Consider the following 20870-nt stretch of genomic DNA (forward strand, 5'->3'; position numbering starts at 1 on the left):
TTTTTTGTAATATTTTTTTTTTTTTTTTTTTTTTTTTTTTTTTTTTTTTTTTGAGAGGTTTTTCGCTATAGGGTAAGAGCTGAGAAGTAAAACAGAAGAGTCAAGGTAAAGAAAAAGAAGGGAGGAAATAGCAATAGGGAGAGAAGGTAAAGAAAAAAAGAAAGTACTATAAGAAAAAGAGGAAAAAAGGGAAAAAAATCACTTTGCAAAAAATGAAATTGGGATGAAAATGGAAATGTGGCACAAGGCCAAAAACAGGCAAAGTTGGAGGTGGCTAGCAGCATTCTGTCCTGGCTAGTGCTGGGTCTGAGAGGGGGACACTGACTAGGGGAGACTTCATATCTGTGAAGTTGAACCCAGAGGCTAAAAACTAGTTATTGTTTATTTTGCTGTGCAGAAGTTTTTGAGCCCAATGTAATCCCACGTCTATTTTGGGGACTACTGCTTATGCTTTGGGGGGGGGGTCTTCTTCAAGAAGTCTTTGCCTACTCCAAGGTCTCCAAGAGTTTTCTCTGTGGTTTCTACCAGTAGTTTCATCGTTTGAGATTTTATGTTTAGATCCTTAATCCATTTTGAGTTGATTTTTGTTAGTGGTGAGAGACAGGGGTCCAGTTTCATTTTTCTGCCAGTTGATATCCAGTTCTCCCAGCACCATTTGCTGAAGAGATTTTCTTTTCCCCACTAAGTTGTATTGTGCCCTTTCTCAAATATCAGTTGACTGTGTATTTTGAGGTTTATTTCTGGGTTCTCTGTTCTTCTACCCTTCTGTTTTGGAATCAGGATGATCGAGGCTTCATAGAATTAATTCAGGAGGGTTCCTTCCTTTTCCTTTTTGGATTTTTAAAAATAGTTCGAAGAGAATATACCTGTCCCTTGTTTGACATATATCTATATCTATATATCTCTTAGATTTACTTTTTTAGCCTGAAGAGCCACTATTCTGTGTAGACACTGATGAGATTGGTTCTAAGCCTGAGAGAATGAAGTTTAGACCCCCCTCAAAATCACTTCATGAGGTCTTTGACAGCTAACCAGATGGCTTTTCCCTAGCAATATGCTGAATTTACTGGGTACCTTCACTCTGAACTTTGACACAGCACAAAGTAACCTTTTAGTATAAATAACATACAAGTTAAGTAGGTTACAATGCCATGATTAGACAAAGATTTTTTCAGGCAAAAACACGAATTCAACTTCATGAGTTACTATATGACCACATAATTTATATATGCTGATACCACTATACTCCAAAACCAGAGAAACCAAAATTCAAACCTGGAAGCTTCATATAGAATAATCCTGCTCAATACTACCTCATCCTGGGTATTCAGAACCTGGGCTTCATTGTTATGCAGTTCCATAGCCCTAAGATTTGCACTGACCATCCTGCCTCTACTGCTACGGCTCCCTTTACTCCCACAGCTCACAACAGCATTAGGCCCTAAGGAGCAACACACATAATCTATGTGCCTGTGACTCACAGATTAGCATGTCTAACAATTCATTACCTCTCCATTACTCCAGCCACATACAGAGTGGGAATTGCTTTAAAATAAAATATAGGGGCCAGGTGGTAGTGCAATAGCAACTCAACTGCACCCACATGGGACAGTCCTGGGTTGAGTCCCCCATAAGGGACAGCCTTATGCACTCTAAGTATGTGCACATGTGCCCATGATAGGGTTGACTGAGCCTGGAGGTTGACCATGGCATGAGAGCCCTCTCTTCTCTCACTCATTGAAGAAATACATAAATATACTTTTTGTCTGTTTGTTTGTCTTAAAATTTAAATAATCCAATTTGTTTATTTTTTTCTTTATTTTTCTTATTTTAAAAAAATCCAATCACTGTGCATCTTTACAGCATATAAAATGTGTTTTCCCAGCATGAATACACTGTATATGTCCAAAGATATCACCATGTACATTATCATCAACATATACTTTTCCATGTTTGTGTTCCTTTGATGTTTTGCTTCTTTTTTTTTTTTTTCTTCTTGATTCCCTCCCTACCACTTTCCCCCATTGTCCACCCTCCTTCTACACTCTCTGGTATTTGCAGTTGCTTTCCATGTCTTTAAATAAAATATAGTTTTAGGAGAGGAGTTTTTTCTCTGTGGTTCCCTCTCACGAATCCCTACAAACCTAAGGAAAACTTCTTCCATGGTAGTGATAGACACACCAAAGCCAGCAATACCCAGCTTTTCCTGTCTTTCCTCTAGTTCAGTAAACATGGCTTCAAATCTAGAAAAAAGAAGAGGAGGAGAAAAAGTTAGCAGAAAAATGGTTTATTTTCTGACATATATTTTTTGTTCCCAATTTTCCTCAGCAGTGGGCTGTAGCTTATTCTTCAGTGCAATGTGTTTTATCATTTCTATGCCTCTGATAAATCATAACTGTGGAACAAATGAAGAGAAAAAATTCTAGCAAATTGCTATAGCAAACTACTTTCTACTTTTCTAATAAAATTATCAGCTGACTTTCTCTGTTAATGTTCACTGCTAGTTAAAATATAATGTATTTCATATAATGTGATGGCTCCTGTGAAACACTTCATCAAATAGGAAAAAGGTTTTCAAATTAATAGGAAATAGAAGATACTCAGCAGAAAATGAAATAGAAAGTCAGAGACCGAAAGAAAACTATCCACTTGCATAATCAAGGAAGTTTTGTATGATATTAGGCAGATGTGATGTGCTGGTACCAAGGCTTAAGAGGAGTTTTTATATAATATTTCTCCATATCTCAGGTTTAGAAGATCATGCATTCCAGAAAATTATTCAGTTATTCAACCTGTATCTATCATAGCCTCTCTGAAGAATTATAGAAGGACAGAAATCTTCCATTTTCTAAAGCGTTATCAAAATTTCTCTGTATGTTGAGTCAAAAAAAATTGGATTCAACCCATTCTACTTTATGATTAAGAGAAAAAGCAAGTTTGAAAACATTATTCTGGTATGTTTTTCAATGTAATGAAAAGTGTACATATATATGTATCAGTATATGCACGGAAGAATCTTAAGTAAGATACAACAAACTCAGCTCTTAACAGTGATTATCTCAGGCCAGCCACATTGTCTAGTGGTTGAGGAAGCTGGATCCCACATGACCAACCACCACTTTAAATCCTGGTTTGGCAGTTTGAAAAACATCCTTAGATACATATGCGTGTGTGCCCAAAATTCCAATGGGATGGAGAAATAGAAGAGAAGGAATTAATACATGACCGCACCCCACTGGGAGATGATCTACCCCCACCCCCACCACCTTTCTAGCAAGTGCATGTGTCCTTTGGCAACTAAAAACAGTGATTATTTCTGTGGAGAAAGGCTATAAGATCCTTTCTTTTTAAATTTTACTCATTATTATAATGATAAACTTTTTTTTTTTTTTTGGAGAGATTTTCACTGTAGGGCGCGTGCGCTCGCCAGACAGACAGAGAGAGACATAGAGACAGAAAGCGAGAAATCACCCCCAGGGGGGATGGTCACGCCGCAATCCCTTCTCCTCCATTCTCCTCTCGGGATCTTGGGCACGCACGCACACGCGCCCGGCGTGAGTTTTAAGCCACTGGGTCCGGGACGTGAACCGCGGTCGACTACGTGGGAGTCCAGCGACATAGCCATTACACTAACTGCTGGTTCCCAATGATAAACTTTTTGTAGTGATTGTATTTCTGTATATATACGCAGGTTAAATAGCAAACTCCAGCCTCCTTAAGTGTGAAGAAGTAAGAAAACAAAACAAAACAAAAATTTATATTGCATCAGCCAAGAATTATTATCGTTTTTCTGATTAAAAAGTAGTGGGGCCAGCAGTGGGGCCAGCAGTGGGGCCAGCAGGGGCCAGTAGTGGTTAAGGACTCTGGACTCCCACATAGCCAACTGCAGTTCAAGTCCTGGACCTGGTGGCTTGCTTTCTCACTTACTTTCTCTCTGTCTCTTTGTCGCTTCCTGGTCAAAGTAAAATAAATAAATAAATAAATAAAGTTAAATAATATAGTTATTTAAAAATAAATAAATAAAAATAGTAAATGTAGGAAAAGTAGATAATACAAATATTTAAAGAATAAAATTTGAAAAATCCTACCACCCAGATTAAATATCTCTGTGGCAGTGGCCACACTAAGATGCTGCTTGCTACTTAAAAGGCTAAGACCACATGGGTAGCCCAGGTTCGATTCCTGGCCCAGCATATACTGGTTGAGAATGGTGTGCATGCCTATAGCCCTAGCTAACTGGGAGTTTAGGGCAGGAGGATCATACCATGGTGAGACCCTGTCAAAAAATCAATCTATCTCTCTCACATTAAAAGGAAAAGGAATTGATAAACTCCTTTTAATCTATTATACTTTTTATTTTTTTATTTAGAACATTAGGATCATACATTATAGAATTATACATTCTGCTTTTTAATTTAAGATTATAGGTATTTCCTACAATTTAAAATATTGATTTATATTCCATAATATGAATATTCTACAATTTACTAAGATGTCCTTGTTATTGGGAATTTAAGTTATTTATAGTTTGTTTTCATTAAGTCATACTACTTTAAACATTTTTATGAGTGGGTCTTTTCTTATAATATAATTTTGATCTTGGAATTATTGGGTCAAAGTGTGTGAATATTTTCAAGAGTTGCTCATCAGTAACAGATACAAAGACAGTTTTACAAACTTATCAATTGTTACCATTGAAAAATTTTTCCTAATGTAGCTAGCAAAAATAAATAAATAAAACAAAGCAAACTTAAATGATATATATCTTAACTTTGCGCTTCTTCTTCCTCCTCCTTCTCTTCCTCTTCATTTTCTTCTTTAGTTTGCCAAAGGACACATGCACTTGCTGCAAGAAAGACAGTGCAAGAGGCAAAGCAAGAAAGCACTCCCCATGGGGAATGGTCCTGCTACAATGTCTTCTCCTCCATTTCTCTCTCCTTTTGGGATGTTTGGCATGCATGACCACACCTGGCATGTTTTTTCACACTGCTAGGTCCAGAACTCAGACGTCACCATCAGCCATGTGGGATCCAGCTCATATAACTATATGCCATGGGCTGGCCCATGCTCTCTTTTTATGCTAGTGATTTTTGAATAGTTTTTTTTTGTGTGTATATATGTGTGTGTGTGTGTGTGTAGTATATATATGTATATATATATATAGTATATATACAGCTATAGGGAATTTGCATAATATTTTGAAAGAAATTGATTTGCTTATATATATAGGGAATTTAAATAATATTTTGAAAGAAATTGATTTGCTTATATAAAAAATGATTTATATTAATACAGAATTAGTATCTAATTATACAATTACAGATAGGGCCAGCAGATAGGGAAATACAAATGAAAACTACAATGAGATATCACCTATGTCAGAATAGCTATTAGAAAAAAGATGAAAGCCAGCAAGTGTTGATAAAGATGTGGTGAATATAAAACAGTATAGCCATTACAGAAAATGATATGGAGGTTCCTCAAAAAACTAAAACTAAAATGACTATATGACCCAGCATTCACATTTCTCAGTATTTAATCAAAGAATTTGAAATAATTTCTGAAAAAGAGCTCTGCACTCCCATGTTCACTGCAGTACTGTTCACAATAGCCAAGTTGTGGAATCAACTTAAATGTCCATCTACAGATGAGTGGGTTTAAAAATGTTTTAAATATACACAATAGTATACTATTCAGCCTTTAAAAAGATAGAAATCTGCAATATGTATAGAATTGGAGAACACTGTGCTAAATGAAATAAGCCAAGCCAGGCACAGAAAGACAACTGCTATGTGTTCCCACTTACAGGTGGAAACTAAAACAACTAAGTTCATAGAAGCAAAGAGTAGAAGAGTGATTACAGAGGCTTGTGGTGAAGGAAATGGGAAGATGATGGTAGAGGTTAAAAAGTTTCAGTTAGATAGGAGAAATAAACTTTAGTGGCCTATTGCACAGAATGATGACTATAATAAGTAATAATGTATTATATATTTCAAATTTTCTGAAAATAGATTTACAATTTTTTCATTACAAGAAAATAAATATATGGAGTGATAGAGTTGTTAATTAGCTTTCTTTAATAATTTCACAATGTAAGCATGTAAGAACATCACCATAAATATATTGTACCCCATAAATTTATAAAATTACTGTAACCCATAAATATATACCCCACAAATATGTATAGTTATTATTTGTCAATTAAAAATAAAATTTTAAAAAACAGAAAAGATAAACTGTATAGGATAAAAATATTCACTTGACTCTACTCACTAGGAAAAAAAATTATACTACTAATTTAGCACATCTTATTATTAATTAACAGCAATAAAGAGATAGGGATATTAAGAGAAGCCTGAATTAAATCTAATTTATCTTGCATCTTTGTAGAATCAATGAAATCTTCAGGAAGTAGATTTTCTGACTATTATTTTATTATATTTTATTTATTTTGTTACTATTTTAGTCAGTTGGAGACTAAAAAGAATCTATTTGCCAAGCGTTAAGAAACCTCGAATAGAATCATGATGTCTGGAGACCCAAAACCATTCATAGCAGCCTCTGAATCCATACCTGTCTGTGTACTCTCTGGGTAGAAGAAATGATAATTCAGCTGCAACATTGCTCTCCAAAGTGGCAGTTGGTATGTGATGATGGATTATTTGGGTGACTTCATCAATGTCACAATCAGGTTCCTTCACCATGACTAGGTGGTATCCCACACCTGAAAAGATCCATTTTGAAGACCAAACAAAACACTTTAGATTTTTTAATTGCCAGAGGGCACATGTGCAAGAGAGAAATAGAACCCCCCCAATGAGGTATGGTCACACTGCAACCCTTTTTCCTACATTCTCCATCCTATTAGGATTTTCGGCATCCATACACACACACCTAGAGCATTTTTCAAGCCGTCCGTGCAGGTATTTAAACTGGTCAGCATGGGGGAATCCAGCTCTCTATACAAAGAGCTTAACCACTGTACCACAGGCCAGCCCTTCAATTTTTGTACCCTTTTTTTAGAGTGGTGTGCACTCACGAGAAAAAGAGAGTGAGAGAGAGAGATAAGAGAAAGCAACCCCCATGAACATGGTCATGTTGCAATCCTTTCTCTTCCTTTTCTCCCTTTTGGCATTTTGGGCATACGCGCACGTGGGTGTGCTGTGTTTCTGAAGTTGCCGAGTCTAGGGCTCAAACTGGATAGCTGGCCATGTGGGATTCAGCTGCCTTATCCTAGGCCACAGAGCTGAATTTTTTTTACACTCTTTGGAAACCATTCTTAGTCTCTATGGTTCAGGCTCAGGGACAAAGGGAAGAAGACATGGTATGTCACAAGCTATTTGACTCTATAGGTGCATCCTTACATGTCTTGAATACTGCTCTAGGGGTCCAGGGATGATAATTATATATATTATATAATTAGATTTAGAAAACTTTAGAAAAAAACTTCTGTTATATAATCTTTCCTTCTGAACGTGCAATTCGGTAGGTGGGAGGACAGTGGTAAATAGTCATTCATTCAGTACATATTTATTGCTAACCTACTAGGACTCCGGCAATATTCTATATCCTATAAACAAAGCAGCTAACCGAAAAACTGAAAATCATAACGATTTATATTCCAGTAAGGAAAGACAGGTAAATGAAAGTAATTAGCAAAATAATTGTTATATTGGATGGTGTCAGTGATAAGGAGACAATATGTGATTGCACACAGAAGGGAAATATAAAATGGCAATAAAGTATTAAAATTGTAGACATGGGCCAGGAAAGGCCTGACTGAGAGGGTAATATTGAAGGAGATCTGAATGAGATAAAGCAGCTGTCAGGGTTTATTCTATATTTTGCACATATAAAAAAATTCATTGATTGGGGGCAAAAGTCATTGGTGAGTCCAGCAGAAAACTCCTCTCACATTTCTGTCCCTAATTATGAAAACAGAAAAGAAAATCTTAATTTAAGCATGAGACATGCCCTCAGGAGATACACTGACTCAGTTACCTGACATAGAAAGACGTAATAATGCAATTTCCTAATAAGGAATCTAAAACCCAAAGTGTTGAGTGACTTCTCAATTATTTACTACTATTAAAATTGAGGCTCTATTTTGTATATTTATACAATGTTGTACAAAGTGGAAGTTTTTCTTTAAGCTCATCATTTGAATTATGATTTAAGTCATTTCATTTTCCTAGTTCTTCATATTTAAAAAATCTTAAAAGCCTTCTTTTTGCGAAGGCTAGGAAGTTGCTGAGATCTGAATGATGATCACCACTATGTAAATTTCTATGTCAGTATACATCAAAATGCAATAAGCTTTTGATACCTAAAGAATGATTGAAGAAAAGAAGAATTAAAGGTTGGACTAACAGGAAACAAAATTTAAGTTTAGTGTGTGTGAGAAGAGAACTAACATACAAAACTGTATTACTTGTACATTGGTAAGTTTTTACGATTAATTAATATAATGAATACATAATATGTAGTAAACACTGAATGCCAAAATCATTATCTCTGGGCCTAACTTATCACATAAGATTTGGTTTCATAAGTATAAATTCCTTCTGGTTGTTTTACTTAAATATACCACCAATATGTTCAATTGAATCTGCCACTATTACAAATAAAATAAATAAACAACTTAAAGCAATTTTAAAAATGCAGTCTGCCCAAATTAAACGTATAACTCATTCTCCTATCCCCCATCCACAAAAAAATAGGTTCAAGCCTGTTAAAAATGTTCATTTTTAAGAGTCATCAGGAGTGTGATTAAGAGCAAACTAATGTTCAAATTACCATCAACACATTCCTTAGTCAATTCCTGTCTCCTTAATCTTTAGGGTATGCAAGATTTATATTTCCACCAGGATTTAAAGTTTTATAGTTTTATGTTTTGTTGGATTTCCTTACCCCCATCACTCTTACATATACTTAATGTTCATTTGCCACATTTCAGGGGCATGTAATTAAAGTTTAAACTTTTACCTTGGTATGCATACTACAAATCTCCTATCACTGTTCTGGCAATTCTTCCCTCTGCATGTGACAGTGAACTCACATGGGCTTCTGTCACCAAGTCTTTTTGGTTCTTCTAAGGTTTTATACACACATATGCATGCAAATGTGTATGAGAGTGCAAGTGCATGTACACATACTTTTTCCAGTCTTTTCGCCCTTACTCTTGTTCTAGCATTCATCACTTTAAGCTGATTCACTGCTACATCGCATTGTATCTGAGAGCTCCACTGTTATTTTGATGGATATCCTTTGTAGGTAACTTGTCGTTTCTTTGCCAGTCTGAGTACCTTGTCTTTACAGTTTTGGTCAATCTGGCTATAATGTGTCTTAGAGAAGATCTTCTTGGGTTGATTCTATTCGGGGTCTAATTTATTTCTTGGGTCTGGATCTTTGAATGCCTCTCTAGATTTAAAAGTTTTCTTCCAGGATTTCATGAAATAGATTATCAATGCACTTACTAGTCTCTTCACCTTCTGGGATATCAATTATCCAGATGTTTGGATGTATGATGGTATCTAGCATTTCTTGTATATTATTCTCATTTTTGGACTATTATCAGTCTTTGTGGTGGATTTTTTTAGACCAACAATTCTGATTTCTACATCTGAGATTCGATCTTCTGTATGATCTAGTCTGCTATTAATACTTTCAAGAGAGATTTTGACTTCCTGTATTACAACCTTCATCTCTAACGGTTCTGTTTGATTCTTTATGATGTGTATTTATTTCCTCTTTCAGATTGTTCAAGAACTTCCTCACCTCCTGGAACTCCTTGGCTCTCTTCTCCTGCCTCTTCTGGAGTTCATTGTTTCTTTTTTCTTGCATTTCTGATAACTTTGTCACTATGAATATTCTAAATTCTTTATCAAATATTTCCATGGTTTCCATTGAACTGTCTGCAGATGAAGTGGAGTTATTTTTTTCCCTTGGAGAAGAGGTATTTTCTTGCTTTCCCATATTTCTTGTGCCCCTGTGGTGATTTCTAGTCATCCGATGGATGGTGTGTTTCTTCCTAATTCTTGAAATTCAATCTGAGCATTCAGGAGCATGCAGGTGATCTGCAAGTGCTTTGCTGTTCCATTTTTATCCCTTTGTACAGCAGATTCAGTGGGTATTGAGGAATATGTTAACCCTAACAGTATTTGGATGTTTGGCTATGGTTCCCTTATACTCACCTAGACACAAAGTGATGAGGTAAAAGAAAAAGAAGAGAGATAGAGAGAAGAACAAGGAGAAGAAGGAGAAGGAGAAGGAGAAGGAGAAGGAGAAGGAGAAGGAGAAGGAGAAGGAGAAGGAGAAGGAGAAGGAGAAGGAGAAGGAGAAGGAGAAGGAGAAGGAGAAGGAGAAGGAGAAGGAGAAGGAGAAGGAGAAGGAGAAGGAGAAGGAGAAGGAGAAGGAGAAGAAGAAGAAGAAGAAGAACAAGAAGAAGAAGAACAAGAAGAAGAACAAGAACCACCACCACCACCACCACCACCACCAAAAATTTATTTAAAAAAATAAAAACTGCTAATAAAAAGTCACTAGTTCTCAGCAGCAATGGAGGAGTCTTCTTCTGAAGCCTTGCCCCTGTCACTTGCCTCTCCTAGTGGGGAGAGGAAAAGGGGATTATAAGCAAGATAAAGGAGGTTCTAAAAGCCAAGAGAATACTTTACCTTAAAAAAATTTAAAAAGGAAATTTTTTTTTTTAAATGAGAAGATAGAGAGAGACAGAGAGAAGGATAGATGGGCTTCCTACCACTCGAGTTTGGGGGCTGGAGGCTGAATTATCAGTAGAAAATCTTCATTTCTGTTTTTCTTTGAAATCACTAGTTCTCAGTAGCAATGGAAGAGTCTTTTTCTGAAAGCCTGCCCCTGCCCCTTGCCTCTCCACTCGAGTTTGGAGCCTGGAGACTGAATTACCAGTAGAAAATCTTCATTTCTATTTTTCCCTAAAATCACTAATTCTCAGCGGCAATGGAGGAGTCTTCTGAAGGCCTGCCTCTGCCCCTTGCCTCCACTACATGGTTTTAATGCTACTTAAATATCAGCCCCAGGTTTAAATCAGATAATGCATATATAGAATAAAACCTAGTAACTCATCCACAAAAGGTACTCAATACATGTGAGTTGAATGAATGAACTCAAATACCAAATTACTGATTAGTGGAATGAGGTTGTCTTTAACTATTCTCACTGATTTGTATCCTCCAATTTTGAAATCCTAATACACCTGATTTGAGATATGTAAATTTGGAACTCAATTATAAATAACAATGAGCAACTATATTGTTCATTTTTATGTTCTGTTCTTATAGACATACTCATCAAAATCATTCACTTCCTACCCAGTAAATTATTATTCATAAACTTCCACATTTCAGGGATTTTTCATGACAATAAGCTAGAAAAATATTTAACTCAATTACACTAGGGATTTGGCAAAAAAGAAAACAGGTCATAAATATATGGTCACGGACTTCCTCTTCTGTAAGCCATAAATCTACAAATCTCTTGAGGGCATGACTTCATTCCTGTGACAAATGAACAGTTCAGTGGACACTACATGGGAGAAATAAACATAAATTTTGTGGGATCAATAAGATATTTTCCAAGTTAAAATATACTTATTAGGTTATAAGGGGAAATACATGAATATGTATAAATTATAAAGAGCCACAGAACAGCTAAAATAGTACAGATCCAACACAGTAGGACATAGGAAGCTAGTCAAAGTCTGCATAGAGACCAAAAAAAATTTTTTTAATGTTATTAAGGCATCAACATCTAAATAATGATCAAAAGGAGAGAGACCATATTTTTTTTTCAAGAAGACTGAAGAGCCACAGCACTGCAAGGTCCCCCTGACCATGATGGCAATGCGATCACCCAGGATGTCAGCTTCATCCATGTAGTGGGTGGTCAGTAAGATGGTGCGATTCTCTTTATACTGCTGGAGGAGATCCCAGGTGGCTCTCCTTGAGGCTGGGTCCATGCCAGATGTTGGCTCATCAAGTATCACCACCTAAAGACCAGAAAAAAAAAATTTTTTTAAAGAGAGATTTTGCAATAGGGCACATGCAGTCACTGGAGAGACAGACCAAAAGTGAGAAATAGCCATCCAGGGGGATGGACATGCTGCAATCCCTTCTCCTCCATTTTCCTCTCAGGATCTTGGGCATGCACACACATGTGCCTGGTGTGAGTTTTAAAATGCCAGGTGCAGAACTCAAACTCCAGTCAACTACATGGGAGTCCAGCAATGTAACTATTACACCATCCGTCTGCTGGCCACCAGAACAATTTATAAACCACATTAAACTCATGCTATGCCACTTGTTAGATTACTTAGCATTCATGGGGAACATATTTAAGGTAAAAAAAATATGGACTACATTAGAGCTAAAAACTCTGGAAAATTAGTGATTTCAAACCCATGACCACATTATATTGTATCAGCGGGGTCAACAATGTTTACTCCTTCTGATTATCACTTGGGATGTTCCTTTTAGAGAGTTAGTTTGGTATCCCCTTCTAGGTTTGTTGTAGCTGTGAGTTTATAGATCAGCTAGGGAAGGGACCCATTTTAATTGTTATTTACCTTGGAGCCCCCTGTCAAGGCTATGATGATAGAGAGTTTGCGCTTCATTCCTCCACTCAGGTTCTTTGAAAGTTCATTACTCTTTTGTAGCATGCCAAAAGAAGTCAAAATTTTGTTAGTTTCTGCAGAATGCTTCTCTGGTTGTGCTCCTCTTATCTAGAAAGAGAAGCCAGAGTTTATATGGTGATTTTAACTTAATTCTTAGAAAATACATACATAAGAGTTTTTCTTACCAAATTAATCCTTAGAAAATACATACATAAGAGTTTTTCTTACAAAGCTAACTAAATATGTTTCTTCTCCCCCTTTGTGTCCCTTTATGATAAAGAAAATGACTCAAAAAATAAATAAAAATAAATAAGTAGGAGCTGGCAGGGGGCGTAGTGACTAAGATGCTGGGCTCCCACATGGCCCACTGTGGTTTGAATTCTGGACCTGGAAGCCTACTTTCTCACTTTCCTTTTCTTGCTCTCTCTCTCTCTCTCTCTCTGCTCAAATTAAAAAATAATAGTAACAAATAAATTAAATAGATAATTATTTAAATAAATAAATAAACAAACTTACTATTGAATAGATAAAGGTAACATGATCCTCGGTCATACTGCTAGAATTATGTGAAAAGAATGGGGGAGAGGGGACATATGTGTTTCTGGCTCACCACACAGTAGAAATAAAGGTGCTCTGACACTGTCAAGTTCTTAAACAATAGATTATCCTGGGGGCAAAATCCCAAGCTTTTCCTGACTTGAACCATGTCCTTTGAGATGTCATATCCACTAATATAGACCTTTCCACTGGTAGGACGATAGAAACCTAGAATTAAGCAAAAAAAAAAAAAATGATGGAAGCTTCAGTGAAGGAACCAGACAATATATTGTTTATTAGCATCTTAGCTTTTCAGAATACTTATATTCAAAAGAATTAGCAATATCCTCTACAGAAAAGGTCTGGTAAATATCATGATTATCTTCTGGTAATGGTAACACAAACAATTTTTTTCTTTTGCTTATCCAAATTCAATGAATATAGAATAATATAAATTCTTTGAGTAATAAAAAAAACTTTTGAAGAGAAAGTGCTGGAGAGGCTGTGGAAAGGGGCAATGCTTGTGCACTGCTAATGGAAATATAAACTAGTTTAGCCATTGTAGAAACAATTTAAAGGTTCCTCAAAAAACTAGAAATATAATTGTATTTTGACCCAGTAATCCCATTACTAAGTATATGCTCAAAAGATAGGGAATTAGTTGAAGATACATCTGCAGTTTATTTACTTATTATAGCAGTATTCACAATAGCAAAGACAAGGAACTAACCTAAGTGCCCAACAACCAATGAAATGGGTAAAGAAAATGTGGCATATATATGCAATGTCATACTATTCAGGCATAACAATGAATTCCCTGTCATTTGAGTCAAAATGAATGAACCCAGTAGATATAATGCTAAGTAAAATAACTCAACCCATGAAAAGTGAATACAGTTAGTTCCTCACTTAACAAATACCAGGTATCCTCAACTGATCAGAGGAAGCTAAAAGACTCAGTAGCTTAAAAGTAGAGTGTAATGGTAGATACCAGAAGTTGAATAGGAGTGGGGGTTGGGAAGATAGGGAGAAATTGGTTAAAAGACAGTGCATGTAAACACATGGAATAGTTATAGAACGGTGTATCATAGTAAGAAATGTTGGTGACAATGTAATATATATTTTTGAAAAGAAGTTGAACAAACTTGGAGATGGTGAATATGTTTATATCCTTGATTACTATACACTGTATACGTGTTTTGAAAAACACACTTGTATCCCATTAAGATGTATAATTACAATAAATATTTGCTGCATTTTTGGTAATGTGTTTTTAAATTCTGTTATAAACTTTCCTGGAAACAAGCTAATAAAAAGAGAAAAAATGGTATACAATTACTGAAAAAGTAAATATGCATTTCTCAAGATCATTCAGATGAAACTATAACTTGCATAGTTCGTGACCATAAATTATCCACAATAGGGCCCTATTGATATTGCTGACCACAGAAAGCTAGAAAAAAGTTAATCTACTTTAAAAGAGAGTATTTATTTTTTATAGTATTTAATAAGATTGACCCATAGACAGTCATTTAACAGTAATAGCTGCAGAAGATGTGTTTACATATACCTTGAGGAACTTGACTTTCTATTCGTAAAAAAAGATAAATCTTAATTTCCACCATTTTGTTCCAAAGTTTGTTATTAATAGTTAGCTGTAAATATTCAAGTTCCATGAGGAACAGAAAATTCTTTTTTTTTTAATTTTTTTTTTAATTTTTTGGAGAGATTTTTGCTATAGGGCGCGTGCGCTCGCTAGACAGACAGAGAGAGACAGAGAGACAGAAAGCAAGAAATCACCCCCCAGGGGGGATGGTCACGCCGCAATCCCTTCTCCTCCATTCTCCTCTCGGGATCTTGGGCACAAACGCACATGCACCCGGCGTGAGTTTTAAGTCACCGGGTCTGGGACGCAAACTGCGGTCGACTACATGGGAGTCCAGCGATATAGCCATTACACTAATTGTTGGTTCCCAGGAACAGAAAATTCTTAAGCCACTAACAATGCCCTTTTTATCAGTGTCATTAGATGATTTAAATAAAAAGTAATTCTAATATTGGTTCCATTTTGTTCATCCAATTAATAGAATCAAAAGTTTTTTAGGGGCCAGACAGTAGGTCAGTGAAAAATCCAACACTTTGTGAGGCTGACCCACATGGGAAGGTTCTGGGTTCACCTCCAGACACCTCCTTAAGTATAGAAGATATGTTTGCCCATGATCTGGGACTGGCTAGGACTGGGGAAGAATTGTGGCATCAGGACTTTTGTAAGCCTTTCCTGGTAAAGTTGGAGGAATCATATTTCAAAACTTAATACAAAGTAATAGTTATGAAAATTGTGTGGTACAAGTATCTATTAATAGAATAGAATTAAAAGTCCAGGAATATACTCATACATCTCTGTCAATTGATTTTTGACAAGGGTGCCAAGACCATTCAATGGACAAAGCGTAGTCTCTTCAACAAATCGTCCTGGGATAACTGGATATTCACATGCAAAGCAATGGAGCTGGAACCCTACCTCATACCACATACAAAATTTAATTCAAAATGAATCATAGAACTAAATGGTAAGAGCTAAAACTGTGAAATTCTTAGAAGAATACATTGAGGTAAATCTATCCTCATGACTTTGGATTTTGCATTGAGTTCTTAAATATGACACCAAAAGCATGAAGACAAGAAATTAGATAAATTGAACTTTATTAAAATTTAAACCTTGGTGTATTAATTCAAACCAAAGTCACAATGAGATACCACTAGAATAGCTAATAGAATGGTTCAAAATTCTATTTCATTATTTTATTTTATACATTCAATCACTGCTCATCACTACAGCTTGTAAAATGAATTTACCCACCATGAACACACTTTCCACCAGTCCAATTGAAGTTATCATACATGTTATCATCAGCAAACAATCCTCCATTTCTGTGTCCCTCAAATACTTTGCCTGTTTTCCTCCTTGATTCCTTTCCTATCACCCTTCCCCATCTTTTCCTCTCTTCCCACAGTTTCCACTATAACCATTTTCCATGCTTCTATATCCTCTAATCTTTCAGTTTCCATCAGAGTGTGGACTGTCAGTATGTATTAAGTGGAGACATACAATGTCTCTCTATCATAGCCTGGCTTGTTTCATTCAGTAGTAAATCTTCCATATTCATCCACTTTCTATCAAATGCCAGAGTCTTTTTTTTATGGCTGAGTAGTATTCCATAGTGTATATGTGTATTTTATTTTATTTATTTATTTTATACATTAAATCATGTACGTCATTTAGCTTGTAAACTGAATGTTCCAACATGAATACATTTTTTACCAGTCCAGTGGGAGGATACTATTTATATGATCCTCAACACATAATCACCCATTTCTTTTTTCCATAAATGCCTTTTCTCTCTAATTTTCTCCTTAATGTCTTTCCTCAGACTCTTCCTTCTCCCACCCTATTCCCACACTGTATCTGGTGTCTATAACTATTTTATATGTTTCTATATCCTCTAGTCATTACATTACAGCTATAGAGTGCAGACAGTCAGTTTATATTAAGTGGAGACATACAATGTCTCTCCTTCATAGCCTGGCTTGCTTCACTCAGCACTAAATCTTCCATATGCATTCACTTTCTGTCAAAAGTCAGGGTCTTGTTGTTTTTTATGACTGAGTAGTATTCCACAGAGTATATATGCCACACTTCTTCAATCCATTTCTCTGTTTGTGTACATTTGTGTTGGTTCAATGTCTTAGCAATTGTGAATAATGCCACAATAAACATCGATGTGCAAACACTTTTCCACTGAGCATTTTTCTTATTATTTGGGTAAATACCCACACTTGGAATTGCTGGATCATTTGGTAGTTCTACTTGTAGGTCTTTGAGTAACTTCCATATTGCTCTCCATAGTGGCTATGTACTAAATTATATTCTCACCAACAGTGTAGGAGTTTCCTTTTCACCAGAGCCTCACCAGCACTTATCATTTTTTTAAATCTTAGAATAGCTCAAATATTTTTAAATTATTTTATTTTTACTTTATTTATTATCATTATTATTTTTCAATTTGACCAGAGAAAGAGAGAGGGAAATGAGAAAGGAAGCCACCAGGTCCAAGACTTAAACCATGATCAGTCAAGTGGGAGTCCAGTACCTTTAACCGCCATGCCATCTGCCGGCCCCTAGAATGGCTCAATTTTTAAAAATAAAGTAATCTAAAAAGTGTTGATGAGGATGTGGAGAAACTGAAACTCTAATATGTTGCTAATGAGAATGTATAATAAAATGGTACATTCATTGTGAAAAACAGTTTGACAATTCTTAAAGTGTTAGACACAGAATTACCATATGATCTAGTCATTCCACTCCTATGTATAATGTATGCAAAAGAATTAAAAACAAGTGTTCAAATGAAAATTTGTACACAAATGGTCATAGCAGCCCAATAGCCAAAAGTTGAAGCAACCCAATGTCCAACAACTGATGAATAAACAAAATATGGTATATTTATACAATAGAATATTAATCAGTCACAAAAAAGGAATTAAGTACTGATAGATACTATAACAGTGATAAAACTTGTCAACACTATGCTAATTGAAAGAAGCCAGCCACAAAAGGTCACATATTATATAATTTTATTTTTATTTTTATTTTTTTTGGAGAAGTTTTCGCTATAGGGCGCGTGCACTTGCCAGACAGAGACATAGAGACAGAAAGCGAGAAATCACCCCCCGGGGGGATGGTCACGCCACAATCCTTTCTCCTCCATTCTCCTCTCGGGATCTTGGGCACGCACGCACACACGCCCGGCGTGAGTTTTAAGCCACCAGGTTTGGGACGCGAACCGCAGTTGACTACGTGGGAGTCCAGCGACATAGCCATTACGCTAACTGCTGGTTCCTGATATATAATTTTATTTATATATAAAAACTCTACAGATTAGTCAAATCTGTAGAGCCTAAACCCAAATTAGTGGTGGCCAGGAACTGGAAGGCTAGGAAATCGGGGTGGGGAGGGGTGATAGCTAATGGGCACGAGTTTCTTTTTTGGGGTAATAAAAGTATTCTATAACTAACTATAGGTAATACGTTGCCCAATATTATGAATGTTTCAAAGCCACTTAATTGGACACTTTAAATTGACTTGAATAGTGAATTTTGTTAGTTATCTCAATTAAAAAAAAAAAAAAGCTACCACTTAGAAAAAATAATAAGAAATGGCCCTTGCCTCAAACAATTTACATCTAATATGGAAACAGAGGACTAAACAACTGTTTAGAATTAATTTATTGCACATCATACACTTACCTTTAAGGGATCTTTCCAGTCACTTGGAGTATATAGATTATCAAGTAGAAGTTAAAAGTGACAAGTGTAGGTATCAGAAATTGTAAAGGAGGGGGTGGACAGCGGCAAGTGGGAGGAAGGGAACATTTAACAGCTATAACAATGGAAAGCTGTTTGTTGAGGATCGTGTACATGGTAATATACTTAAATTCATTGACACGCAATGCATGCATGCTTTCAAAAACTGTATCATGCACTGTGAAGATGTATGATGATTAGATGTAAAACATTTAAAAATTTAAAAACTGATTAGTTTTCACTGAGGGGCTCAAAAGGCTGCTTCTGAGCTGTATATTCATAGGTGAACAGAACATTTCAAAGGTGGAGTGGTAGATTAAGCACTCCCAGCGAAGGGAAGGGCATGTGCACATGCACACAAAGAAGCACATAAGGTGCATTCTGACAAAACACATATATTAGTTTTGTGGATGTTGTAACAAATCACCATAAACGGGATCAACAGTTAGTGTAATGGCTATGTTGCTGGACTTCCATGTAGTCAACTGCGGTTTGAATCCTGGACCCGGTGACTTAAACTCATGCTGGGCACGTGTGCATGCGTGCCCAAGATCCCGAGGAGAATGGAGGAGAGGGGATTGTGGTGTGGCCATCCCCCCCTGAGGGGGGCGCTGACTCGCTTTGTCTCTCTGTCTCTCTCTGTCTCTCTGGCAAGCGCACGTGCCCTATAGCAAAAACCTCTTAAAAAAAATCACCATAAGTTTAGGGGCTTAAAACAAAAGAAATTTATTCTATCACTGTCCTGGAGGTCAGAAGTCTGAAATCAGCATCACTGGGCTGAATCAAGGTGTCAGAAAGACCATGCTTCCTATAGAGCTATAAGGAAAAATCTGTTTCTTGTCTATCCAGGTTCTGATGACAGTGGGTATTCCTTGGCCTGTGGTATCTTTCCTGTTATCTGCCTCCATCTTTCTTCCACATACCTTCTCTTCTGCCTGTTTGTAATGACCCTCTGCCTCTCACTGATAAGGACACCGGTGATTGCTAATTTAGATAATCAAGGATCATTTCCACAGCTGTTAACTTAATCAACCTGCAGTCTTTGCCTTTATTATCATTATTTTATTTTAATTAATTTTTGTCTCTGCCTTATAAGATAACACAGGTTGCAGGGTTAGGATTTGGACACATCTTTGGGTCCCATTAGGATTCACCACCACACATACATAAAACATAAAGTATATTCAAAGAAAACACATATAGAAACATTCAATAATTGGCATATTATATTATGCTGATGACAACAATGACAATGATTCACCCAGCATTAATTAGGAAAGAATTTCTAAAAGAGAGAGTGAGGGAGACAGTGTGTGTTTCAACTTTTAACTAATTTCAGAAAGAATTCAAAGATAAGAATTGAAAAAAATGCCACTTTGCATCACTCCTTGCCTCAAAAGGAAGGCTACAATGGGAAATGCACCCTTGTTCCTGGCTTTTACTTGACACTCTAACTTGTGAAGTTTCTTTTTCTTTGTCTGTTCTCTAATCCTGTTCTCTTGCTTCCTGAGCCAAATATCCTGGGAGTATGCATCCCTCCCTTTCTTTTATGGTTCATTATCCCTCTTATCAACCTTAGATTATACTTCATTTCCCTTTGCCCAAGTACCTACAGAGGATTATATCCGGAGGCAGAAAAAAACCTACAATCAGGCTCTATTTTCTTCCTTTCTGTATTATGTTGTAAAGTTCATTTACAACGTATTTATTTATTTATCAACATCCCCACATAACTCTAAAATCCATGAAGGTAAAGACTTCAGGTTAATCATTGTTTTCTTGGTTTCTTCCTTAGTACCTGGCCTATTCATATATATTAATGGAATAAATGAAAAAAGTTATTGCTGCATATGAAATGTATTGGTTGTAATAAATCACAAGCTGTTCCCTTGAGTAATAATAAAATTATCTGGGGTTCTTGACTTTAATAAATATATGCATATGTCAAAATTATATCAAGATATATACATATGTCAAAATTCAGCAAATTAACAGTTTAAATTTAACTAATTATTTTTAAAAAGTTTATTCCAAAAGGAAAAAATTCTAGTTAATAATATACACACAAAGTTATTTAGGAAAAAACATACCAATATCTAAGTTAATTTTGAAATGTTCAAAAAAATGTATTGATACATATGACAAGTAAGTGTAGTAAAATGATTAAAGGTAGAAGCTAGTTGGTAGTATACGGGTATTCACTGAAAAATTCTTTCAACTTAGCTGCATCTTTGAAATTTTCTTAACAAATAAAAATATGTATTCATAAGAATAATTATACATTTTACAATGAGAACAATGCTCACTAAATAAATTATGATGGGTC

General features: G+C 35.9%; 1 protein-coding gene across 1 annotated transcript in view; it reads right to left on the reverse strand.

Annotated features, from left to right (window-relative positions):
• The window catches only part of LOC102468483 (ATP-binding cassette sub-family A member 3-like), a 130737-nt gene that overhangs the window by 53841 nt on the left and 56026 nt on the right, over positions 1-20870 (reverse strand). The window contains exons 13-17 of the mRNA XM_006153268.1: positions 13254-13408; positions 12596-12751; positions 11809-12019; positions 6574-6724; positions 2145-2243 (exon numbers count right to left, since the gene is read on the reverse strand). Coding sequence (XP_006153330.1) covers positions 2145-2243; positions 6574-6724; positions 11809-12019; positions 12596-12751; positions 13254-13408 — 772 coding nt within the window. The remainder of the gene's footprint in view (positions 1-2144; positions 2244-6573; positions 6725-11808; positions 12020-12595; positions 12752-13253; positions 13409-20870) is intronic.

Source organism: Tupaia chinensis, unplaced genomic scaffold, assembly GCF_000334495.1.
Source record: "Tupaia chinensis unplaced genomic scaffold, TupChi_1.0 Scaffold000367_1, whole genome shotgun sequence".
NCBI classification, from domain to species: Eukaryota; Metazoa; Chordata; class Mammalia; order Scandentia; family Tupaiidae; genus Tupaia; species Tupaia belangeri.